This window comes from Chiloscyllium plagiosum, unplaced genomic scaffold, assembly GCF_037043375.1.
Source record: "Chiloscyllium plagiosum isolate Xiang-an unplaced genomic scaffold, Cpla_swu_hap1 HiC_scaffold_27, whole genome shotgun sequence".
Taxonomy (NCBI): Eukaryota; Metazoa; Chordata; class Chondrichthyes; order Orectolobiformes; family Hemiscylliidae; genus Chiloscyllium; species Chiloscyllium plagiosum.
Genome location: NW_028270165.1, coordinates 67,175,197 through 67,194,456, shown reverse-complemented (window position 1 = coordinate 67,194,456; position 19,260 = coordinate 67,175,197). Strand labels below are relative to the sequence as shown.

General features: G+C 52.7%; 2 protein-coding genes across 3 annotated transcripts in view; one reads left to right on the top strand and one right to left on the bottom strand.

Annotated features, from left to right (window-relative positions):
• Positions 1 to 19,260, top strand: part of ipo4 (importin 4) — an 88,270-nt gene that overhangs the window by 47,592 nt on the left and 21,418 nt on the right. For both annotated transcript variants that reach the window (XM_087974805.1, XM_087974806.1), the window contains 4 exons: positions 1,442 to 1,547; positions 6,887 to 7,080; positions 8,085 to 8,138; positions 18,249 to 18,374. In XM_087974805.1, the coding sequence (XP_087830931.1) occupies positions 1,442 to 1,547; positions 6,887 to 7,080; positions 8,085 to 8,138; positions 18,249 to 18,374 (480 nt within the window). The remainder of the gene's footprint in view (positions 1 to 1,441; positions 1,548 to 6,886; positions 7,081 to 8,084; positions 8,139 to 18,248; positions 18,375 to 19,260) is intronic.
• Positions 9,706 to 14,832, bottom strand: LOC122543612 (uncharacterized). Its single transcript, XM_043682438.2, has 2 exons — positions 14,435 to 14,832; positions 9,706 to 11,117 (listed from the first exon to the last, which is right to left on the bottom strand). The coding sequence occupies exons 1-2, from the start codon at positions 14,574 to 14,576 to the stop codon at positions 10,273 to 10,275; spliced, it is 987 nt and encodes a 328-aa protein (XP_043538373.2). The 5' UTR covers positions 14,577 to 14,832; the 3' UTR covers positions 9,706 to 10,272.

Below are 19,260 nucleotides of genomic sequence, written 5' to 3'. Positions count from 1 at the left end.
TATAGCAGCTGAACACCCGTCCTTCAGATTACATTGTCGGCTGGACACTCCATGGGAGGTCCAGACAGACGGAGGACCTCCGAGAGTCTACAGCCCAGTCCCTCCCAAATTCAGGAGCTCGCAACAGCTGACCAGGCGTAGATATATCTGACCCTCCGACAGCGGCAGCGCTGAGGGAGAGGCCGCTGTCGGAGGGTCAACGCTGAGGGAGGGGGCACTGTCGGAGGGTCAGTGCTGAGGGAGTGGGCACTGTCGGAGGGTCAGTGCTGAGGGAGCGGGCACTGTAGGAGGGTCAGTGCTGAGGGAGAGGCCGCTGTCGGAGGGTCAACGCTGAGGGAGGGGGCACTGTCGGAGGGTCAGTGCTGAGGGAGCGGGCGCTGTCGGAGGGTCAGTGCTGAGGGAGTGGGCGCTGTCGGAGGGTCAACGCTGAGGGAGGGGGCACTGTCGGAGGGTCAGTGCTGAGGGAGCGGGCGCTGTCGCAGGGTCAGTGCTGAGGGAGTGGGCGCTGTCGGAGGGTCAGTGCTGAGGGAGTGGGCACTGTCGGAGGGTCAGTGCTGAGGGAGCGGGCGCTGTCGCAGGGTCAGTGCTGAGGCAGAGCGCGCTGTCGCAGGGTCAGTGCTGAGGCAGAGCGCGCTGTCGCAGGGTCAGTGCTGAGGGAGTGGGCGCTGTCGGAGGGTCAGTGCTGAGGGAGCGGGCACTGTCGGAGGGTCAGTGCTGAGGGAGCAGGCACTGTCGGAGGGTCAGTGCTGAGGGAGCAGGCACTGTCGGAGGGTCAGTGCTGAGGGAGTGGGCACTCTAGGAGGGTCAGTGCTGAGGGAGCGGGCCCTGTCGGAGGGTCAGTGCTGAGGGAGCGGGCACTGTCGGAGGGTCAGTGCTGAGGGAGCGGGCACTGTCGGAGGGTCAGTGCTGAGGGAGCGGGCGCTGTCGGAGGGTCAGCGCTGAGGGAGCGGGCCCTGTCGGAGGGTCAGCGCTGAGGGAGCGGGCCCTGTCGGAGGGTCAGTGCTGAGGGAGTGGGCACTGTCGGAGGGTCAGTGCTGAGGGAGTGGGCCCTTTCGGAGGGTCAGTGCTGAGGGAGTGGGCACTGTCGGAGGGTCAGTGCTGAGGGAGTGGGCCCTTTCGGAGGGTCAGTGCTGAGGGAGCGTCCCGCTGACAGAGGTTGAGCGCCGCTCTGTCACTGACCCTCCTGATGACCATTTGAAATTTGAAACTGTGTCCCTGGCTGAAGAATTGCCCAGGATGGAAGCTTCCTGTTGCATTCTGACAGCATTACCAGCACAGATCACATTACAAACATCGTCCATTAGCTGTGGTGCTTTGGGAGGTTCTGAAGTGGTGAAAGGTGCGACAGAAATGCAAGCTGGCGTTATCTGTGACCCAAGCACAGCTTTTGTTTTTATTTGCCTCATTTTGAGTAATCGGGCCGCTTTAACATCTTTTGCAGTATCCTCACGTCAATGTCAGGAAGTCTGCTTACGAAGCAGTTGGCCAGTTCTGCTGTGCCCTTTACAAAGTTGCTCAGGAAAACCCAACTGACCAAAACTTGGAAGGTAAGAGTTTTTTTACCTCAGGGCGGGGGCTCACGTTTCCCAGAAACATGAGGCCTGGGCTCCAACGTTAGTGCAGGGGCCCAATTGGTCTTCTGTCGTGGTCTCATTATCCCATTCTGTCACGTGGGATTCGTGAGAGAGCTTTTTCCCAGGCTGTGGAACTCTCCGTTACAGGGAGTGGTTGACAACAGTGTGGCTGTGTTTTAGGGACACCGATGGAGGAAGATGTAGAAGGATATGCTCATGGATTGGGATTAAGAAGGAGTGAAGGGAGGCTTGTGTGGAGCAGGATCACGTTGTGGGGCAGAGTGGACTGTTTCTGTTCTGTGGACTGTTATTAACCTCAGTATCAGGGTTTTTCTTTTGGTGAAGGAATCTTCAATGTTTATCACGGCAAAACATGTCAGTTTCTGTGTTGCGTTTCTTTTTTTTTTGACACGTTTCCTTGAATTCCACGTCATTGGTCATTCCCAGAAACAAACTGTGCAGATCCTTGTGATCCAGAGCATATCCAGTATCCAACTAAATGTAGAAAGGGCCCCTAACTTCCCAAGATGGCTCCTCCTCTGCCTGCCACGGCCCAGTGGGAGGATTGTCTGTCTCCCTCAGCTCACGTTTCCCAGGAACGTGAGGCCTGAGCTCCATCGAGCTCAACCAACCGTTGCTGAAGGAGTGCCGCTCTGTCCCAAGTGTCAGCCTTCAGGGATAAGTTCAAGCATTTACAGCAGAAGAAAAGCAGGAGGCTTGCTCATGTCCTGAAGCCAGTATTTGACCTTTCAGCCTAACCCCAAAACAGCAGGTGGACTTGTACTGGCAATGTCACTGGGCTGGTTATCCAGGCCCCCAGATGGGAGCGTGCGTTTCAATCCTTCCATGGTCAACGCTGACATTTCGATCTGATTTTTAAAATAAAGTCAGGATGTAAAGGGCTATGAATTGTCGTAAAAAGCCTATCTGGGTCACGAATACCCCTCAGGCAAAGAAAGCTGCCATCCTATAAACGGCTGTGGACTGCAGGCTCACTGTCATGTGGCTGCCCCTTAAGTGCTCTCTGAGTAATTGGGGGTGGACGATAAATACAGGCCGAGCCAGTGACACCCACGTGGTGTGAGCTAATTGAAGTATATTGAGTAATATTTAAGACTCTCGAGTATCAAGACGATTGAGGGTTACGGGGAGAAAGCGGGAGAATGGGGTTGAGAAACCAAGCAGCCATGATTAAATGGCGGAGCTGACTCGGGTGGGCAGAATGGCCTCATTTCGGCTCCTATGTCTGAAAAGCAGCATTTGCCCAATTCCTTTCTCGTCATCGCCATCGAGTCTGCTCCAGCACCCTTTTTGGGCAGTTCTGTTCCAGACGCATCGATGCCTAAAAAGCAAACTCTTCCCATTGCATCTCGAGCTGTTTTACCTGTTGATCCTTTGTTGCCGTCCACTTCTCAACCCTCCTGCAGGAGGGAAGACCCTAATATGTCAGAATTCCTCAGAATTTTTAAGACCTCGACTGAACTTCTCCTTACTCAGCTCCGAGAGGAGATTCCCAGCTTCCCCAGAGTCTTCCCAATATCCCAAGCCCCTCATCTCTGGCAGGGTTCCGGGTTATCTGGTTCCGTGCTTTCGGAAGAATGTCCAGCAGTGGACACCAAGATGCTGAGAATCCCGTCTTAAACAGCTTCCTCGACTTGTCCTGCTGCTTTCAAAGATTTGTGTAACTACAACCGTCGCTGTCACCGTTCTCCAACAACTGCCCCCCACCCCACACAATTCGTCAGTTTAGATCACCTCCCAACATTCTGCCTTCCAAAATGGTAATAAGTTTGCACTTTGTGTGTGTGTTAAAGCTCACTGGCCTCTGATTTATTGCCCTGCTCCCCCCGCGATGTGCTGCTGCCTGCTGTTTTGGAGCTGTGTCGCACTGTGGGTGCATATTGCAGTAATGTTCAGTTTACAGTTTATGGCAGCTGCTTTCCCTCCACACAGGCAGGGCCACTCACTGCCAGGCCGCCTGTAAGCATAGAGTCCTTACAACAGGCCCTTCGTCCCAGCAACTCCAAACCAACCCTCCGGAGAGTAACCCATCCAGACCCATTCCCCACACTATTATTCTACACTTACCCCTGACTATTGCAGCAAACCTGCACATCCCTGGGCACGATGGGTAATTTAACACGGCCAATCCACCCTAACCTGCACATCCCTGGGCACTATGGGTAATTTAGCACGGCCAACCCACCCTAACCTGCACATCCCTGGACACTATGGGTAATTTAGCACGGCCAACCCACCCTAACCTGCACATCCCTGGACACTATGGGTAATTTAGCACGGCCAATCTACCCTAGCCTATACATCCCTGGGCACCATGGGTAATTTAGCACGGCCAATCCACCCTAACCTGCATATCCCTGGATACTATGAGTAATTTAGCACGGCCAATCCACCCTAACCTGCAATCCCTGGGCACTATGGGTAATTTAGCACGGCCAACCCACCCTAACCTGCACATCCCTGGGCACTATGGGTAATTTAGCACGGCCAATCCACCCTAACCTGCACTTCTCTAGGCACTATGGGTAATTTAGCACAGCCAATCCACCCTAACCTTCACATCCCTGGGCAGTATGGGTAATTTAGCATGGCCAATCCATCCTAACCTGCACATCCCGGGGCACTATGGGTAATTTAGCATGGCCAATCTACCCTAGCCTACACATCCCTGGGCACCATGGGTAATTTAGCACGGCCAATCCACCCTAACCTGCACATCCCTGGGCACTATGGGTAATTTAGCACGGCCAATCCACCCTAACCTACACATCCCTGGGCACCATGGGTAATTTAGCACGGCAATCCATCCTAACCTTCACATCCCTGGGCACTATGGGTAATTTAGCATGGCCAATGCTCCCTAACCTGCACATCATTGGACTGTGGGAGGAAACCAGTGCACCCGGAGGAAACCCACGCAGACAGACGGGGAGAATGTGCAAACTCCACACAGACAGTCCCCCCGAGGTTGGAATCGAACCCGAGTCCCTGCCATGTGAGGCAGCAGTGCCAGCCACTGCCGCCCTGTTCCTGAGGAGATCCGTTTCGGTGTGAGGAAGGGGGACAGCTTTTAATTCAGCTACTGCTTCTCCAATGAGTTAAGAAACCAGACGTATTCAAAAAATCCTCGTGTTTGTAGAGCAGCTGGGATGTATTCATACATCCACTTCACCACCCGGCGTGCCCACATCCCCCAAATCAAACGCTGGATTTTATCAAACGGTTGTTGCAACTTGCAGTGAAGGAGGGAAACTGGTGGGCTGTCAACAACGAGGGGGGGGGGGGTTGGGGGCGTTCTGAGGCTCTCCGCTCCCCAGAAGCGTTCCCTCTGATCACGGCTGACCCGTGTCCTGAACACCATTTACCTTCCTTCGTCCATCACAGAGGCTTGGAGGAAAAGAAAACCAGAGCTCTTTATGTTTAAAAACGCAGCAAAGTTCCTTCTCTGTGGTGTTCAGGATATCAGTCAGATCAGCCGTGGTCCCATGGAATGCGAGAGGGGCCAAATGGCATTTTGTCTCCTCCATTCATGTTTACACATGGCCAACCATCTCCCAGCCATCAACGGTATCAGCTCCCTCATCACACCCAGGTATTCCACAGAAACACAAGAGTCTGGCGGCTGAGGTGTTGTGGCTGGTTAGCTGGGAGAGTTTGGCAGTGCACAGACTCCCACGTAATCTCTGCTGCTTTAGCTGTGAGCTGTTCCACATTTCTCTGTTTCTGGTGCTAACTTTTCCACCCTGCGGCTGTAAATTAGAATCAGGAGAGACTTTTGTTGCTTGGTTTCTTTGTTCAGTTTGCTTTGCTTTCTGGTTTTGCTGGGAAGAGGTTTTCCTGATTGCGCTCTCGCACGGTTCTGGTGTAGTGTACGACCGGGAGCTGTGAATCTCTGTGTGGGGAAGCGTTTGCTGTTTGAAGTCCTGCCCTCTCTCCTGTGTTCCCCCCCCCACCCACACCCCCGCCCTTAGTGAGTTTGAGAAGATTTGTAGCTCAGGTTGAGGTTTTGGATGGAGGCTTGCTCGCTGAGCTGGAAGGTTCATTCCCAGACATTTTGTTACCCTACTGGGTAACATCTTCAGTGGGCCTCAGGCGAAGCAATGCTGAAAATTCCTGCTTTCTATTTATATGTTTGGGTTTCTTTGGGTTGGTGATGTCATCTCTGTGGTGATGTTATTTCCTGTGGTGAAGTCACTTCCTGTTCCTTTTCTCAAGGGGTGGTAGATGGGGTCTAACTCAATGTGTTTGTTGATAGAGTTCCGGTTGGAATTCTAGGAATTCTCGTGCGTGTCTTTGTTTGGCTTGTCCTAGGATGGATGTATTGTCCCAGTCGAAGTGGTGTCCTTCCTCATCCGTATGTGAGGATACTAGTGAGAGAGGGTCATGTCTTTTTGTGGCGTGTTGGTGTTCATGTATCCTGGTGGCTTGTTTTTAGAACATTATTTCAACGAGCCAACACACACTGCAGCACAGAGGAACTACGCAGAGCAGAGAAAAATCACCTATACCATGTATTCAAAAAGAATGGGTACCCAATGAACACAGTCCGTCAATTTTTCAGCAACAAACCCAAACGAGCAGACAAAACACGTCCAGAAACCCTAGCCACTCTCCCCTACATCAAAGACATCTCGGAAATGACTGCCAGACTACTCAGACCCCCTTGGCATCATGGTAGCCCACAAACCCACCAACACACTAAAACAGCAGCTAATGAACTTGAAACACCCTATACAGACAAAAGCAAAACTAATGTCATTTACAAAACACCGTGCAAGGACTGTAACAACCACAACATTGGATAAACAGGCAGAAAACTAGCCACCAGGATACATGAACACCAACATGCCACAAAAAGACATGACCCTCTCTCACTAGTACCCTCACACACGGATGAGGAAGGACACCACTTCAACTGGGACAATACATCCATCCTAGGACAAGCCAAACAAAGACACGCACGAGAATTCCTAGAATTCCAACCGGAACTCTATCAACAAACACATTGAGTTAGACCCCATCTACCACCCCTTGAGAAAAGGAACAGGAAGTGACTTCACTACAGGAAATAACATCACCACAGAGATGACATCACCAACCCAAAGAAACCCAAACATATAAATAGAAAGCAGGACGTTTCAGCATTGCTTCGCCTGAGGCCCACTGAAGATGTTACCTAGTAGGGTAACGAAACGTCTGGGAATGAACCTTCCAGCTCAGCGAGCAAACCTACATCCAAAACCCCGGCCCTGTTCCAGACCGTTACCGCGGGTGTCTTTTGTTGCCACCAGGTTTCCAGAAGTTGCTCGCCATGGTGTTTCCGAACTACTTGAAAACCATTCACGAGGAGAAGGACCGCCTCGTGGTCATGACGATTCTGGAGTCCATGAACAACGTGTTGAAGAACTGCAAAGGGGACACGCTGAAGGAGCCAGGCCGCCTGGACGAGATCTGCAAAGCCATCCGCAACGTACTGCAGAAAAAGGTCAGCCCAGAGTCCGCGCGTTCTCTCCCGGTGCCCTCTGCGATGCCTGGTTTTTGAAGATTAGAGTGGGGGCTGGAAAAGCACAGCCGGTCAGGGCAGCATCCGAGGAGCAGGAAAATCGACGTTCCGGGCCGGAGTCCTTCATCAGGAAGGGGGCTGGGAGTCTCGGGGGTGGAGAGATAAATAGGCTGGGGAGTGGGGTTGGGGAGAAGGTAGCTGAGAGTGGATGGAGGTGGGGGTAAAGGTCATAGGTCAGAGAGGAGGGTGAGCGGATAGGTGGGAAGGAAAATGGACGGGTCATGAGGACGGTGCTGAGCTGGTAGGTTGGAACTGGGGTGAGATGGGGGAAGGGGAAATGAGGAAACTGGTGAAGTCCACATTGATGCCCTGGGGTTGAAGGGTCCTGAGGTGGAAGATGAGGCGTTCTTCCTCCAGGCGTCTGGTGGTGAGGGAGCGGCAGTGAAGGAGGCCCAGGACCTCCATGTCCTCGGCAGAGTGGGAGGGGGAGTTGAAATGTATCCGTTGCTCCCAATGCGGTCTCCTCTACATTGGGGAGACCGGATGCCTTCTCGCAGAGCGCTTTAGGGAACATCTCCGGGACACCCGCACCAATCAACCCCACCGCCCCAAGACCTGTCCTGCCTGTCTATCTTCCTTCCCACCTACCCACTCCACCCTCCCCTCTGATGTATCACCTTTACCCCCACCTCCATCCACCTATTGCACTCTCAGCTACCTTCTCCCCAGCCACACCCCCCACCCCCCCCTCCCATTTACCTCTCCACCCCGGAAGCTCCCAGCCCCCTTCCTGATGAAGGGCTCCTGCCCGAAACGTCGAATTTCCTGCTCCTCGGATGCTGCCCGGACCTGCTGTGCTTTTCCAGCACCACACTCTAATCGTGACTCCAATCTCCAGCGTCTGCAGTAGCCACTCCTGCCTGGTCTTTTGAAGATGTCGTGTCACTGCCCTTCTTGGTGCTGACTCTGCCCATTGTGTCTTGCAGACAGCTTGCCAAGACCCGGAGAACGACGAGACCGAGTCGGATGAAGAGCAGGAGGTAGGAATGCGCAGGTTTGCAAACGTTGAGCAACCGGCAGATGATTCCGTTTTTGAATTCCCGTCGATCCCCATGCCGGCACCTTATGTTACGACTGGTGGCCGATGTATCTGCTTTGCTTGTACTTATTCAGTATGATATGTCCGCAGTGGTTTTTCTTTGGCTTGTTGGAAACCCCTTCGATTGTGGCTGGTCAAAGCTTAATGAGTTTACTGGGGTTTCTGGAATTGGAATGACAGTTAGTGACTAGCCTTCACCCGAGGGAGGCTCAGCAACCAGATACCCGACCCACGGTTCCCAGTGAATAGAGAAAGCGTTCCCTCGTCTTTGTTTGGAATAGGTCCCCCTTCACTTTTAAGCGACCACCCCTTGTTTCTCTCACAAGAGGAAGCATCCTTTTCCACGTCCACCCGGTCAAGTCCCCTCACAAATCTTTTACCTGTTTCGACTGAGTCACCTCTGGCTTCTTCCAACCTCCCAGAGGATACAGGCCGAACCCTGTCTAGGCTTTCCTCATTCCGGGGATGAGTCGCCTAAACCTTCTCTGAACTGCTTCCAACACACTGTACATCCTTCTGTAAGTGAAGTGGCCAGGACAGCACACTGTGCTCCAGATACAGAAACGATAACTTAAGCATTACCTCTTGACTCTTACATTCAACATCCCTCACAACAAAACACCGCATCCTACCAGCTTTCCGAATTTCTTGTTACGCCTGCCTCTGTGATTCACACACTGAGACACCCAAATCCCCCTCAATGCCAGTTTTCTACTTACTGCCAGTTTCCCACTTCCCCACATTGTATTCCATTTGGCAGATCTCTGCCCACTCGCGGAACCTGTCTCTATCCCTTTGCTGTCTCCTTTACGTGCCCTTCACAACTCCCTTTCCTGGCTACCTTTTGTGTCATCGGCAACTTTACCTCCCATATTTTCAAACCCTCCGCCCAAATTATTTTCTTTAAGGTGTAAAGAGTTCATGTCCCAGTACTGAGTCCTGTGACACACCACTCACTCGTGTACAAGATCCACTTATTCCCACTCTCTAGTTCCGGTTAATCGGCCGATCTGGGTGGCACGGTGGCTCAGTGGTTAGCACTGCTGCCTCACAGCACCAGGGACCCAGGTTCGATCCCAGCCGCGGGCAACTGTCTGTGTGGAGTTTGCACATTCTCCCCGTGTCTGTGTGAGTTTCCTCCGGGTGCTCCGGTTTCCTCCCACAGTCCAAAGATGTTCAGGTTAGGTGAATTGCTCTTGCTAAATTGCCCGTAGTGTTAGGTGCATTAGTCAGAGGGAAATGGTGTCTGGGTGGGTTACTCTTCGGAGGGTCAGTGTGGACTTGTTGGGCCGAAGGGCCTGTTTCCATACTCTACGGAATCTAAACTAATCTTCTGTCCATGCCAACCTGATGGCACCCCCTACACCAGGAGCTTATATTTTCCTCAGTGCCTATCACATGCCTTCTGGAAATCTAAGGAAGATACATTGACTGGTTTATCTACAGCACAAGTTCAGACCATTAGACATTGGAGCAGAAATGAGGCCATTCAGCCCATCGTGTCTGCTCCACCATTCAATCATGCTGATAAGTTTCTCATCTCTATTCTCCCGCTTTCTCCCCATAACCCTTGATACTCAAGAACCTGGCTACCTCAGTCTTAAATATATTCAATGACCTGACCTCCACAGCCTTCTTCAAAGGACTCCAACAAATTAGTCAACCATGATTTCTCTTTGACAAGACCATATCGGTCTTGAAATTATCCCGGTGCCCAGTAGTAACATCTTCTAACATTTTCCCTCTGACAGATGTTAAGCCAACCGGCCTGTACTTTCCTGCTTTCTGTCTCTCACCCTTTTTTATTAATAATGGACGTGCAGCAGTTATTTTCCAATTGAAGGAACCTTGCCTGAGTCTCGTGAGTTTTGGGAAATGACCTGACTCGCTACATCTTTGAGAGGCTGTTCCTCCGGCTTGCGATTGGAACACCGCAGCAGACCCAGGGCACAACTGTCAGTCTAGGGGCAAGACGGTTCATCGAAATGGTGAGCAACTGGAAGGTCAGGGCCATTCGTCTGGGCAGAGCAGAGGTGCTCCCGCCTCCCCTACCCCGTCAGTGTTTGATCTCTGCACTAAACGCTGGAACACCCTCCCACCTCACTCCCATCCCTCCTGTGGAGGGAGAGCTCCGACGGCTTGCCAGTGTTGAGGAGAACGTGGATCAGTGCGTACAGACCAGACTGCTGCAGCACGGGCTCTGGCCCGCGTCGGGAGAGTTTCCAGACGTGCGCAAAGAAGCGCAGGCTGAGGCGTTCAAAGCAGCTGATGAAGGAGGAGGTCAGTCCCAAGTACGGTAGATCCGGGTAGAGCATGAGTGCGGCAACCAGCCCAGGGAGAAGGTAGCCTCGCTCAGAGCGGCGTGTTGGTGTGGTGTGGCCAACCTTCGGAGGGCGGCATGATGCCTCTCCTGAGATCGGAGGTTCTGAAGGCAGAGCTGGTGTGGGAACCTGGTGCAGCGCCTCTGAACTCTCCGCCTGCATCCTCTGACAGAGGAGGTAGCTGCTCGTGACCATGAGCCCCGTGAGCGCGAGGAAGGGATCTGGCAGGTAGAAACCCCGCAGGCAGCCGAGGCTGTCGAAGGGGTGTTCTCCCAGGCATCGGCGGGCAGGGCGGATGGCATCCGGGTAATAGTGGGCCCCATACGAAGTGGCGATGATCCAGCAGAGCAGGGTGTAGACCCCGTTCACCAAGGTTAGCTGGCGCCTGGCAGGAGCTGGCCGGCCGGAGAGCTGGTGCTTGCCCACGGGCACCACCTGCTGGAGCCTGCTGGCGAAGTGAGTCTCTGCAGCAATCAGAGCCAGGATCAGGAAGGTGACAGCGTTGTACGTCTCATTGAGAAAGGCAAGGAAGCGGAGCGAGATCACTTCCTGGCCGTTTGTCAGTTGTAGGTCTGCGAACCAGCAGAGGAAGAGGAAGCCTAAAGAGGGCACAGAAAACATGGTCTTTTTAGGGGTTTTATAACCGGCCACCCTCTTGCAATCGTTGGGTGCTAAACTCCAACCAAAAAGCAAAAATACTGCATTTCAACATTGAACGAGGAGCACAATCTTAAAATCAGAGTATCAGGAGACGACCATTTGGCCCCTTGATCCTATCCCCCTTGCCAGGGAGACCATGGATAATTTGTATGTTAGTGCCATCCACACATCTTCAATCTGTAACCTTTCCCTGGCACATCAAAGTGTCCAGAACTATGACACAATATGATGGAGGGGCTTTCAGAGATGGATAGCCATTTTCCCCCTCTGAAATACGTCCAGAGAAGGCAGTTGGAAATCTTCAGGTTTTAGATATAGATACACAATTTGACATCTGTTGTTATTCTGTCTGTTTTATTCCTTGCATATGATCTCTTTGTGTTTCTCTCATTCTTTTTGTTGCCCTCCCACACTCTGGCACTCCTGTGCTAGTTCCCTCTGTCTCGCTGTACACTGTCTACCTCTCTGCGCTGTTATCGAGTCGCAGTTGCTTACTTTACAGTTCTCGATTTCACACACTTTCATTTCTCTCCTCACCCAGGATCTTCTCAGTCAGCCTTTCTCATTCCCTTGCATCAACTGTGCGGGGATAAATATTCTAGCCTGACAGCGTGGGGTTTTATTTTTGAAATCTGGTTACTGTGGCAGTCGCTCGCTGAGCACATTCTTGCCCGGTTGTCGATGTACTTTTAAGAAAAGAACAAATCTTTATTACCGAAAAGGAAAAGGGGGGGGTTAAAAATGGTAAATCTAGACAGTATGGAAAGATCTTACTACGGAACAGCAAAAATGAATGTCCTTTTGCAGCCATTCTGCCCCAGTGAAATATCCCTCCGCTGTACACTTCAAGATGTCCTAACTGTGAATTCCTGCATTTGGTATTTCCTTTCAGAGATTTGATGCCCTTTCAGCGGATGTGACTGTCTCTGTCTCTGTTACTGTCTTTCCCCAAGGCGCACAGGCTTAATCACTTACTTTGTTCTGGCTGATGACTCCCTTGTCGCTGCTTCTTTTTTAAAACACAAAGTTTGGAGCTTTTTCCCGCTCTGTTGGCCTGAAGACTTCTCCAAGCTTAAAAGCAGCTCTCTGCTGGGATTGATCTTTTCTGGTTCCCTGTGCCCCTGGCCCTCCCTTCCCTCACTTACAATAAACAGCGCTAATCTCACCAGGCGACTTGCTGAGTGATTTAACTTTGGCCACATCAATTCTTGGAAAGGCCGGCTTTAACTCACTCTTCCACATGCCATTCTGCTTCTCTCTCAGCCAAACAAAAAGGGTTGAAAATCAGAATCTCGTTTGTCTACATTTGGAGATGCCGGTGTTGGACTGGGGTGCCTGGCGTTGTGTGATTTTTAACTTCGTTTGTCTACAAGTTTTGAGCCCAAGTTCCCAAAAATGCTCCATCGTGAACTTTCCTGACAGTGCAGACGTACTTGTGTTGGTGCAGCTAGACTGAAAAGAGCAGAAGTTCAGCTCTACTACGACGCGATAAAATGCGGAGTATTTCTGTGATTATTCATCCTGCTGCCCAGTTAGTTAACTGCTGTGAAGGAGCCTGGACTCCTCCTGGGCTGCTGGATCAGAGACGACTTTCGAATTGTTTTAAATTCTTGGGCTGCACTGGCTGGGTCAGCATTTATTGTCGAGAGCGTGGTGCTGGAAAAGCACAGCAGGTCGGGCAGCGTCCGAGGAGCAGGAGAGTCGACGTTCCGTCAGGATGAAGGGCCTTTTGCCCGAAACATCGATTCTCCTGCTCCTCGGACACTGCTTTGACCTGCTGTGCTTTTCCAACGCCACCCTCTCTGGACTCTAATCTCCAGTATCTGCAGTCCTCACTTTCGCCTCAGCATTTACTGTCCAGTTACAAACCAACCACACTCTTCTCGATCTGAGTCACGTTAGGCCAGACCGGGTAATGACATGGGTGAACCATGATTTCTTTTTTCCCTTTTCCCAACAATCAGCAAGACATTTGATTCCATTTTTTTTTGTTTCTGAATCTCTGTCACGGTGGATTTGAACCGGGATTCCCAGAGCATTACCTGGGTCTCTGGATTGATCAGCTCGTGATAATGCCAGTGCCTTCCCCATGGCTGACCGTGGATTCTGAGGTGGTTCAGGCAGGCCAAAGTGATTTCTGCTTCCCGGCTCCGTGCCGAGTGCTTCACTTCATCTCCACGCCTCAGCGAGCTCCGGGATTCAAATCTTGCACATCCATCCAAAACGGGTGTGTGTAACTCCTCAGACAAGCCCAATCCAGGGACCTGTTCTAGAACAATCCCACAGCATGGCGGAGCTCTCCGGCGCCAGGCTGAACGTCTGTTTCTCAGTTGAACGTAGGCGATCCTGGTGTCCGCTGTTTGTTTCCTTTTTGAAAAGTGAGGAAAGGAGTTTGACCCGGCGGCCTGGAAGAGACCGTGACCAAAGCAAATGATTTGGCCGGTGTCCAGTTGCCCGTTTGGCCTGCAAACCGTGGGCTGCGTTTCTTGCTTTACAACAGAGACGGCACTTCAGAAACTCCCTCGTTCGCGGTAGACTGCTGTGGGAGGTCCTGAAGAGGTGCCATGCAGAGAATAGTCACTCGTCCCTTTTGAGAGAGGATCCCGTTCACTGTTTCCACCCACCACTCTTTCTCCTTTCCTGATTTACATATTTCCTCTTGGAAAACGTACTCACTTTATTTATGAAAATCAGCATTACATTTACTTTCACCACTCTCTCGACCAACTTATTCCAGATCAAAATTCATGGCGCCAGCAAATGTCATTCTCATCTCTCAGCTGGTTCTTTCTAAATTGGTGCTGTCTGCTTAGTTGCAATGCGAACAGCTTGTCCTTCTCTTTACTGCCATCAAAGCCCCTCCATGTGTGGAAACAGGCCATTCAGCCCAGCAAACCCACCCTGACCCTATTACTCTACACACACCCCTGACTAATACGCCTAACCTACACATCCCTGAACACTACGGGCAATTCAGCGTGGCCTATTCACCTAACCTGCACACCTTTGGATTGTGGGAGGAAACCGGAGCACCCGGAGGAAACCCACGCAGACACGGGGAGAATGTGCAAACTCCACACAGTCGCCCGAGGCTGGAATTGAACCCAGGTCCTGTGAGGCAGCACTGGACCACTGTGCCGCCCTAATCTGTCATGTAGGAGAAACCACCCCAACTTCTCAAAGTTCTCCACACAGCAGGAGTACAGGGGGTTTGCCTGAAAAGGACACGAGAACGCGGTTAGTTTTGATGCAGTACCTGTGACACAGATGTCGGTGAACAGGAGCAGTACGATGGTCTGTCCGCTAACAGACTGGATGCACACCGCGCCTTTGGAGCAGGCGAGGTTGCTGGTAATCCTGAGTGCCCCGAGGCACAGAGTCCTCTCTGTCAGCCCCATCTTCCACAAAGAAAGAATGGCTGCACACGACAGCACGCCTTCACTTCTCCGAAGCAGCAACCGAACGCAGCTCCATGTAAAAACGGACCCGGACACCGGATGAAAGGGATGGCTGCTCTTGAACTAGCCTGAGGGGCTTGTCTTTCCCCTCACCTGGTCATTTGCAGTGGCTCAGAACCGGTGTGAGTCACTGTTCAGAGCCAGTCGGGCAGAGGACTCTCTGATGTTTTACATAGCTGCCGCTGTTTCTCAGCAGACAGGCAAGCACTTGGTATTTGCTTTAGAGCAGGTCTAACCTGTTACAACACGAGTCTAGCACACACACACACGCACACAAGAGGGGGTGGGGTTTGGGGAAAGGGAGACCAGGGAATGGTAAATCCCAGTCCAAACAATGCGCTTTTGGAACTGGGAGGATTACAGAGATGCTATAATGGTGTTGGCATTCGGCTCGGACCTGTTTTAAATGGGATGTTTTAGGCCTCTCCCACGTGTCCCCTCAAATCCTTCTCCAGTGCCCCTTGCGGCCTCACCGTGAACAGTGGTTGAGAGTTTTGTGTGGCTCTCGCTCTGACTTGGCGATGCCATCCTTTTCCTGCTGCCCTACTGTTCCTGGCGATGTCCCCAAGGCTGTAACCCCGTTCCTGTTCGTCATTGTGACATGTGAGAGCACACCGTTCGTTTTCACAGATACACTGACCTGTGGCCTGTTCCACCTTGCCCGCCACCCCTCTCGGCTCTTCCACCATCCTGGAATTATGGCCGTGCCCGTCTCCCGCCCAGTACTGGGGCGGCAGAAAGTTCCTGCTGTAGCCGTCGCTTTCGGTCCCCACTGAGCAATCTGCCCTGATCCACCCACTCCCGTCCGTCCACCTGGGGGCAGATGGAGACTAAGCCAGTTTCTTTGTGAACTTGGTGGGGTGTCAGACTCTGGTGGTGCAGTTAAGCCACTGCTCTGGGACCCACCACCACCTGGACTCCGCCCCCCCACCCCCAACCCTCCTGCAGCCAATGTTTCCCACACCGATTCCTGGGATGGCAGGACTGACAGATGGAGAAAGACCGGATCGATTAGGGGACGATATTCACTGGGACTGTGGAAGAATAAGGAGAGTGGGGGGGGGGGGACCTCCATGAAATTTAGACAGGGCAGACGCAGTATATTCTCTGACCGTGCAGACCAGAAACCAGGGGCACAGTCGAAGGATACAGGGTAAGGCCGTTTAGGATTGGCGTGAGGAGACATTTTTTCATCCGGAGACTGAGCCCAGGGGAATTCTCTGGCCATTGGCAGTTTTTGTGTGGTTCAGCTGCCTGAGAACCAATCAGATAATTGTTGCTGGGCAGAACACCTCCTGACGAAGGGCTCATGCCCGAAACGTGGATTCTCCTGCTCCTCGGATGCTGCCTGACCTGCCGCGCTTTCCCAGCCACACACTTTTCAGCTGCGAACACCTTTTGTCACTGGTCTGCAGACTGATGCTCGGTCACCAATCAGCTCCTCCCTGCAGGCCGAGTCTCCGTTGAAACATTCCCACGTGGCTCCGGCCTGTGTGTAAAGTTCACCCTGACTGGAGCCGGCACCTCTGTAAATGAGGGCTGTTTTAAATAAACGGTAATCCTTCAGCTCGCCTTCATTCTCAAACCAGTTCTTCTCCCTTTTCGGTCCACAGTTAAAGATACAGTAAAACAAAAAGGCACGGTAGTGACACCTTCTCCCACCTTGTCACTCCTCTGCCAGTACGCCTCTAGTTCTTCTCCCCTATACGTCCCACACTTCAGTTCCTAAAGTCTGGAATTTCTCTCCGCTATCCCGTTGCATCTCTCTCTGCCCCCTTGTCTCCGGCACTCTCTTCCTCTAATTCCCGACGCCTTTGGTCATCTGCCCCAGTCTCTCCTTTTGTGAATCAGTGTCGTGTTTTGTCTGTCCACCCATCCCTGGCCTACCCCTTCCTCCTCCTCGCCTGCCAAGTATACCTGCCTGCTTATCTTCTGCGCCCTCGTCCCTCTCCCCTCCTCCGTCCCTTGCTCACTCACTTCTAATCCCTCGGAACCAATGCCCAACACCTGCCGACCTGTTCCTAACCCCAGGCGAGCTGAGATTGTAAATGGTTCTCTGACGGCACCAGCCTCTTCCCCCCCCCCCCCCCCCCACCTACCCACACCCAGCGTCGTTCCTTCTCCTCAGCCACATCTGATAGTGACCCCTCTGCCTGTCTTTACAAGCTGTGACACACCCTCCTCCACCGACTCCTCTCCCCTTTCCTCTCCCTGCACCAGCTTTCCCAACCATTGCTGGTGACTGATTCACCCGGGAAAAACCCGACGCCGTTGGCTTTCAGCCTCACCGCAGACATCGTTTGCTCACCATCGACTCCGTCCCAGTCCTCTGCTGCTGTCAGAGGCAGAACCAGACGGGTCGCAACCTTTGGTGTCCTGTTGGACATGCACACCCTCCCCTTCCACCCACCGCCCCCAGCTTTCTCTTGACCAAGAGGGCTGGCATTGTCTGACCACCCACACCTGAACCCCTTCTCCGGAGAGGGGCTCCAATCAACACCTCCCGGACCCTGAGGCAGAATCACGTGCATGACCTTTGACACTGCTGTGGCTGTTGCCAAAACGATGGGTCAGTTCTGTTTTTTTAGATTACATTACATTACAGTGTGGAAACAGGCCCTTCGGCCCAACAAGTCCACACCGACCCGCCGAAGCGCAACCCACCCATACATTTACCCCTTACCTAACACTACGGGCAATTTAGCCTGGTCAGTTCACCTGACCTGCACATCTTTGTGACTGTGGGAGGAAACCGGAGCACCCGGAGGAAACCCACGCAGACAAGGGGAGAATGTGCAAACTCCACACAGACAGTCGCCTGAGGCGGGAATTGAACCCGGGTCTCTGGCGCTGTGAGGCAGCAGTGCTAACCACTGTGCCACCGTGCCATGTTCGATAGGGAGGTGTGGAGTTAAAGTTCCACACGTGCATGTTTTTTTTTTAATTCGTTCACAGCATTTATTCAAGCCCATCCCATTTATTGCCCATCCCAAAATGCCCAGAGGGTAGTGGAGAGTCAACCACATTGCTGTGGGTCTGTAGGCCAGACCGGGTAAGGATGGCAGATTCTGTCCGGTTAGTGAACCAGATGCGTTTTTCCTGACAGTCAGCAATGGATTCACAGTCGTTATTAAACTCTTCCTCCCAGATTGTGCGTGAGTTCAAATTACACCATCTGCCGTGGCGGGGTTTGAACCCAGGTCCCCTGAGCACTGCCTGGGTTTCTGGATTATTCCTGATGAAGGGCTTCTGCCTGAGCTGCTGTGCTTTTCCAGCACCACGCTCTCGACTCTGATCTCCAGTATATGCGGCCCTCCCTTTTACTGGATGAACCGCCGAGCGGTAATCCCATTAAGGGCCTGGAAAAGGATCGGGTGACACCCCCCGTGCGCCAGCCTCGATGTTGTTATTCGGGGCTTGCGCGTTTTATAACCAGCTGTTTACTTCGCAGGTTTGACGTCTGTTCGACCAGTCACAGCGACCGACCGACGGCCTTTCGAAGCGTTCACTGCCTTCTGTGGGGGCGGGGGGGGGCCAGTCGAGGTCTTAGTAGAAATAGCCTCCGACTGTTGGCCCTGTGTGTGGCTGACTTGTCCCTTCTTCTCCTTGCAGGCTGAGTATGACTCCATGCTCCTGGAATACGCCGGGGAAGGCATCCCCCTTCTGGCTGCTGCCGTGGGAGGACAGATCTTTGCCCCGTACTTTGCTGGCTTCCTCCCCCTGTTGCTGGGTAAAACGGTGCGTGTGCTCGGTAGGTGGGGGGGGTGGGGGAAGACTTTGGTTCGGTTTGAGCCGTGAAACCGAGAGTGGGAAAGAGACACTGCCCACGGTCAGGGCAACCAGCTGCTGCAGTTTGGGGGAATGGGCGTGGTATGTCAATGCGGGGAGTAACGTGACAGGAGTAAAACCCTCATTTATTTGCCGGTTGTGGGACATGGGCATCGCTGGGTGGGTCCAGCATTTATCGCCCGCCCGTCCCCGTCCCTGTCCCTAGTTGTCCGCTTGAGAGGGTGATAGTAAGTTGCCTTCTTGAACTGCTGCAGTCCATGCGCTGTAGGGTAGACCCACAATGTCCCTGAGGGAGGGAATTCCAGGAGTTTGATACTGAAAGATCCTGTGTGTCTCTCTCTCTCTCTCTCTCTCCCTCTCTCAGTCCCTCAAGCATGTACCCAGATCCCCAGTTCCTCAAATATGTCCCCAGTTCCAAGCCAGCGTTGAATACACGCACTCTGCTGTGAAGTGTTTGGGTGCGGTATTTAGAATATCTGCCGTGACAGGACAACTGGTCAAACGGTCAGCACTCTCTCCTGTAGCCTCTTCCTCCCTGATTGCTGGGAAAGGCAAAAGAAAGCTCATGGCCAGTCGCACAAAATACCCCTAGGCCAACTGTCTCGAAAAGGGCTAGGCAGGCCTGGAGGGGTGGAATGGCTTGTACTTCAAGCAACCAGCACGCAAGGAGCAGCGGAAGATGGGTTAGGAGGAACGGAGGCAGGTGGGCTTGTTTTTTTTTAAAGCAAGGGGAGGGATTGAAAGTGAGTGCTGAAGGGGCCGGTGCAGCCAAACGTGGGTGACACAAAGGCGTACAGTCTGGGAGAAGGCAGAGACAGGGCCCTGGGCTGGCACA

Bases quoted from the DNA above. Each gene is read 5' to 3' on its own strand.
- LOC122543612 (XM_043682438.2), bottom strand. From the start codon at position 14,576: ATGGGGCTGACAGAGAGGACTCTGTGCCTCGGGGCACTCAGGATTACC. The intron at 11,118-14,434 runs GTACTGCATCAA...TGCCCTCTTTAG, and splicing joins CACCGACATCTGTGTCACAG to GCTTCCTCTTCCTCTGCTGG.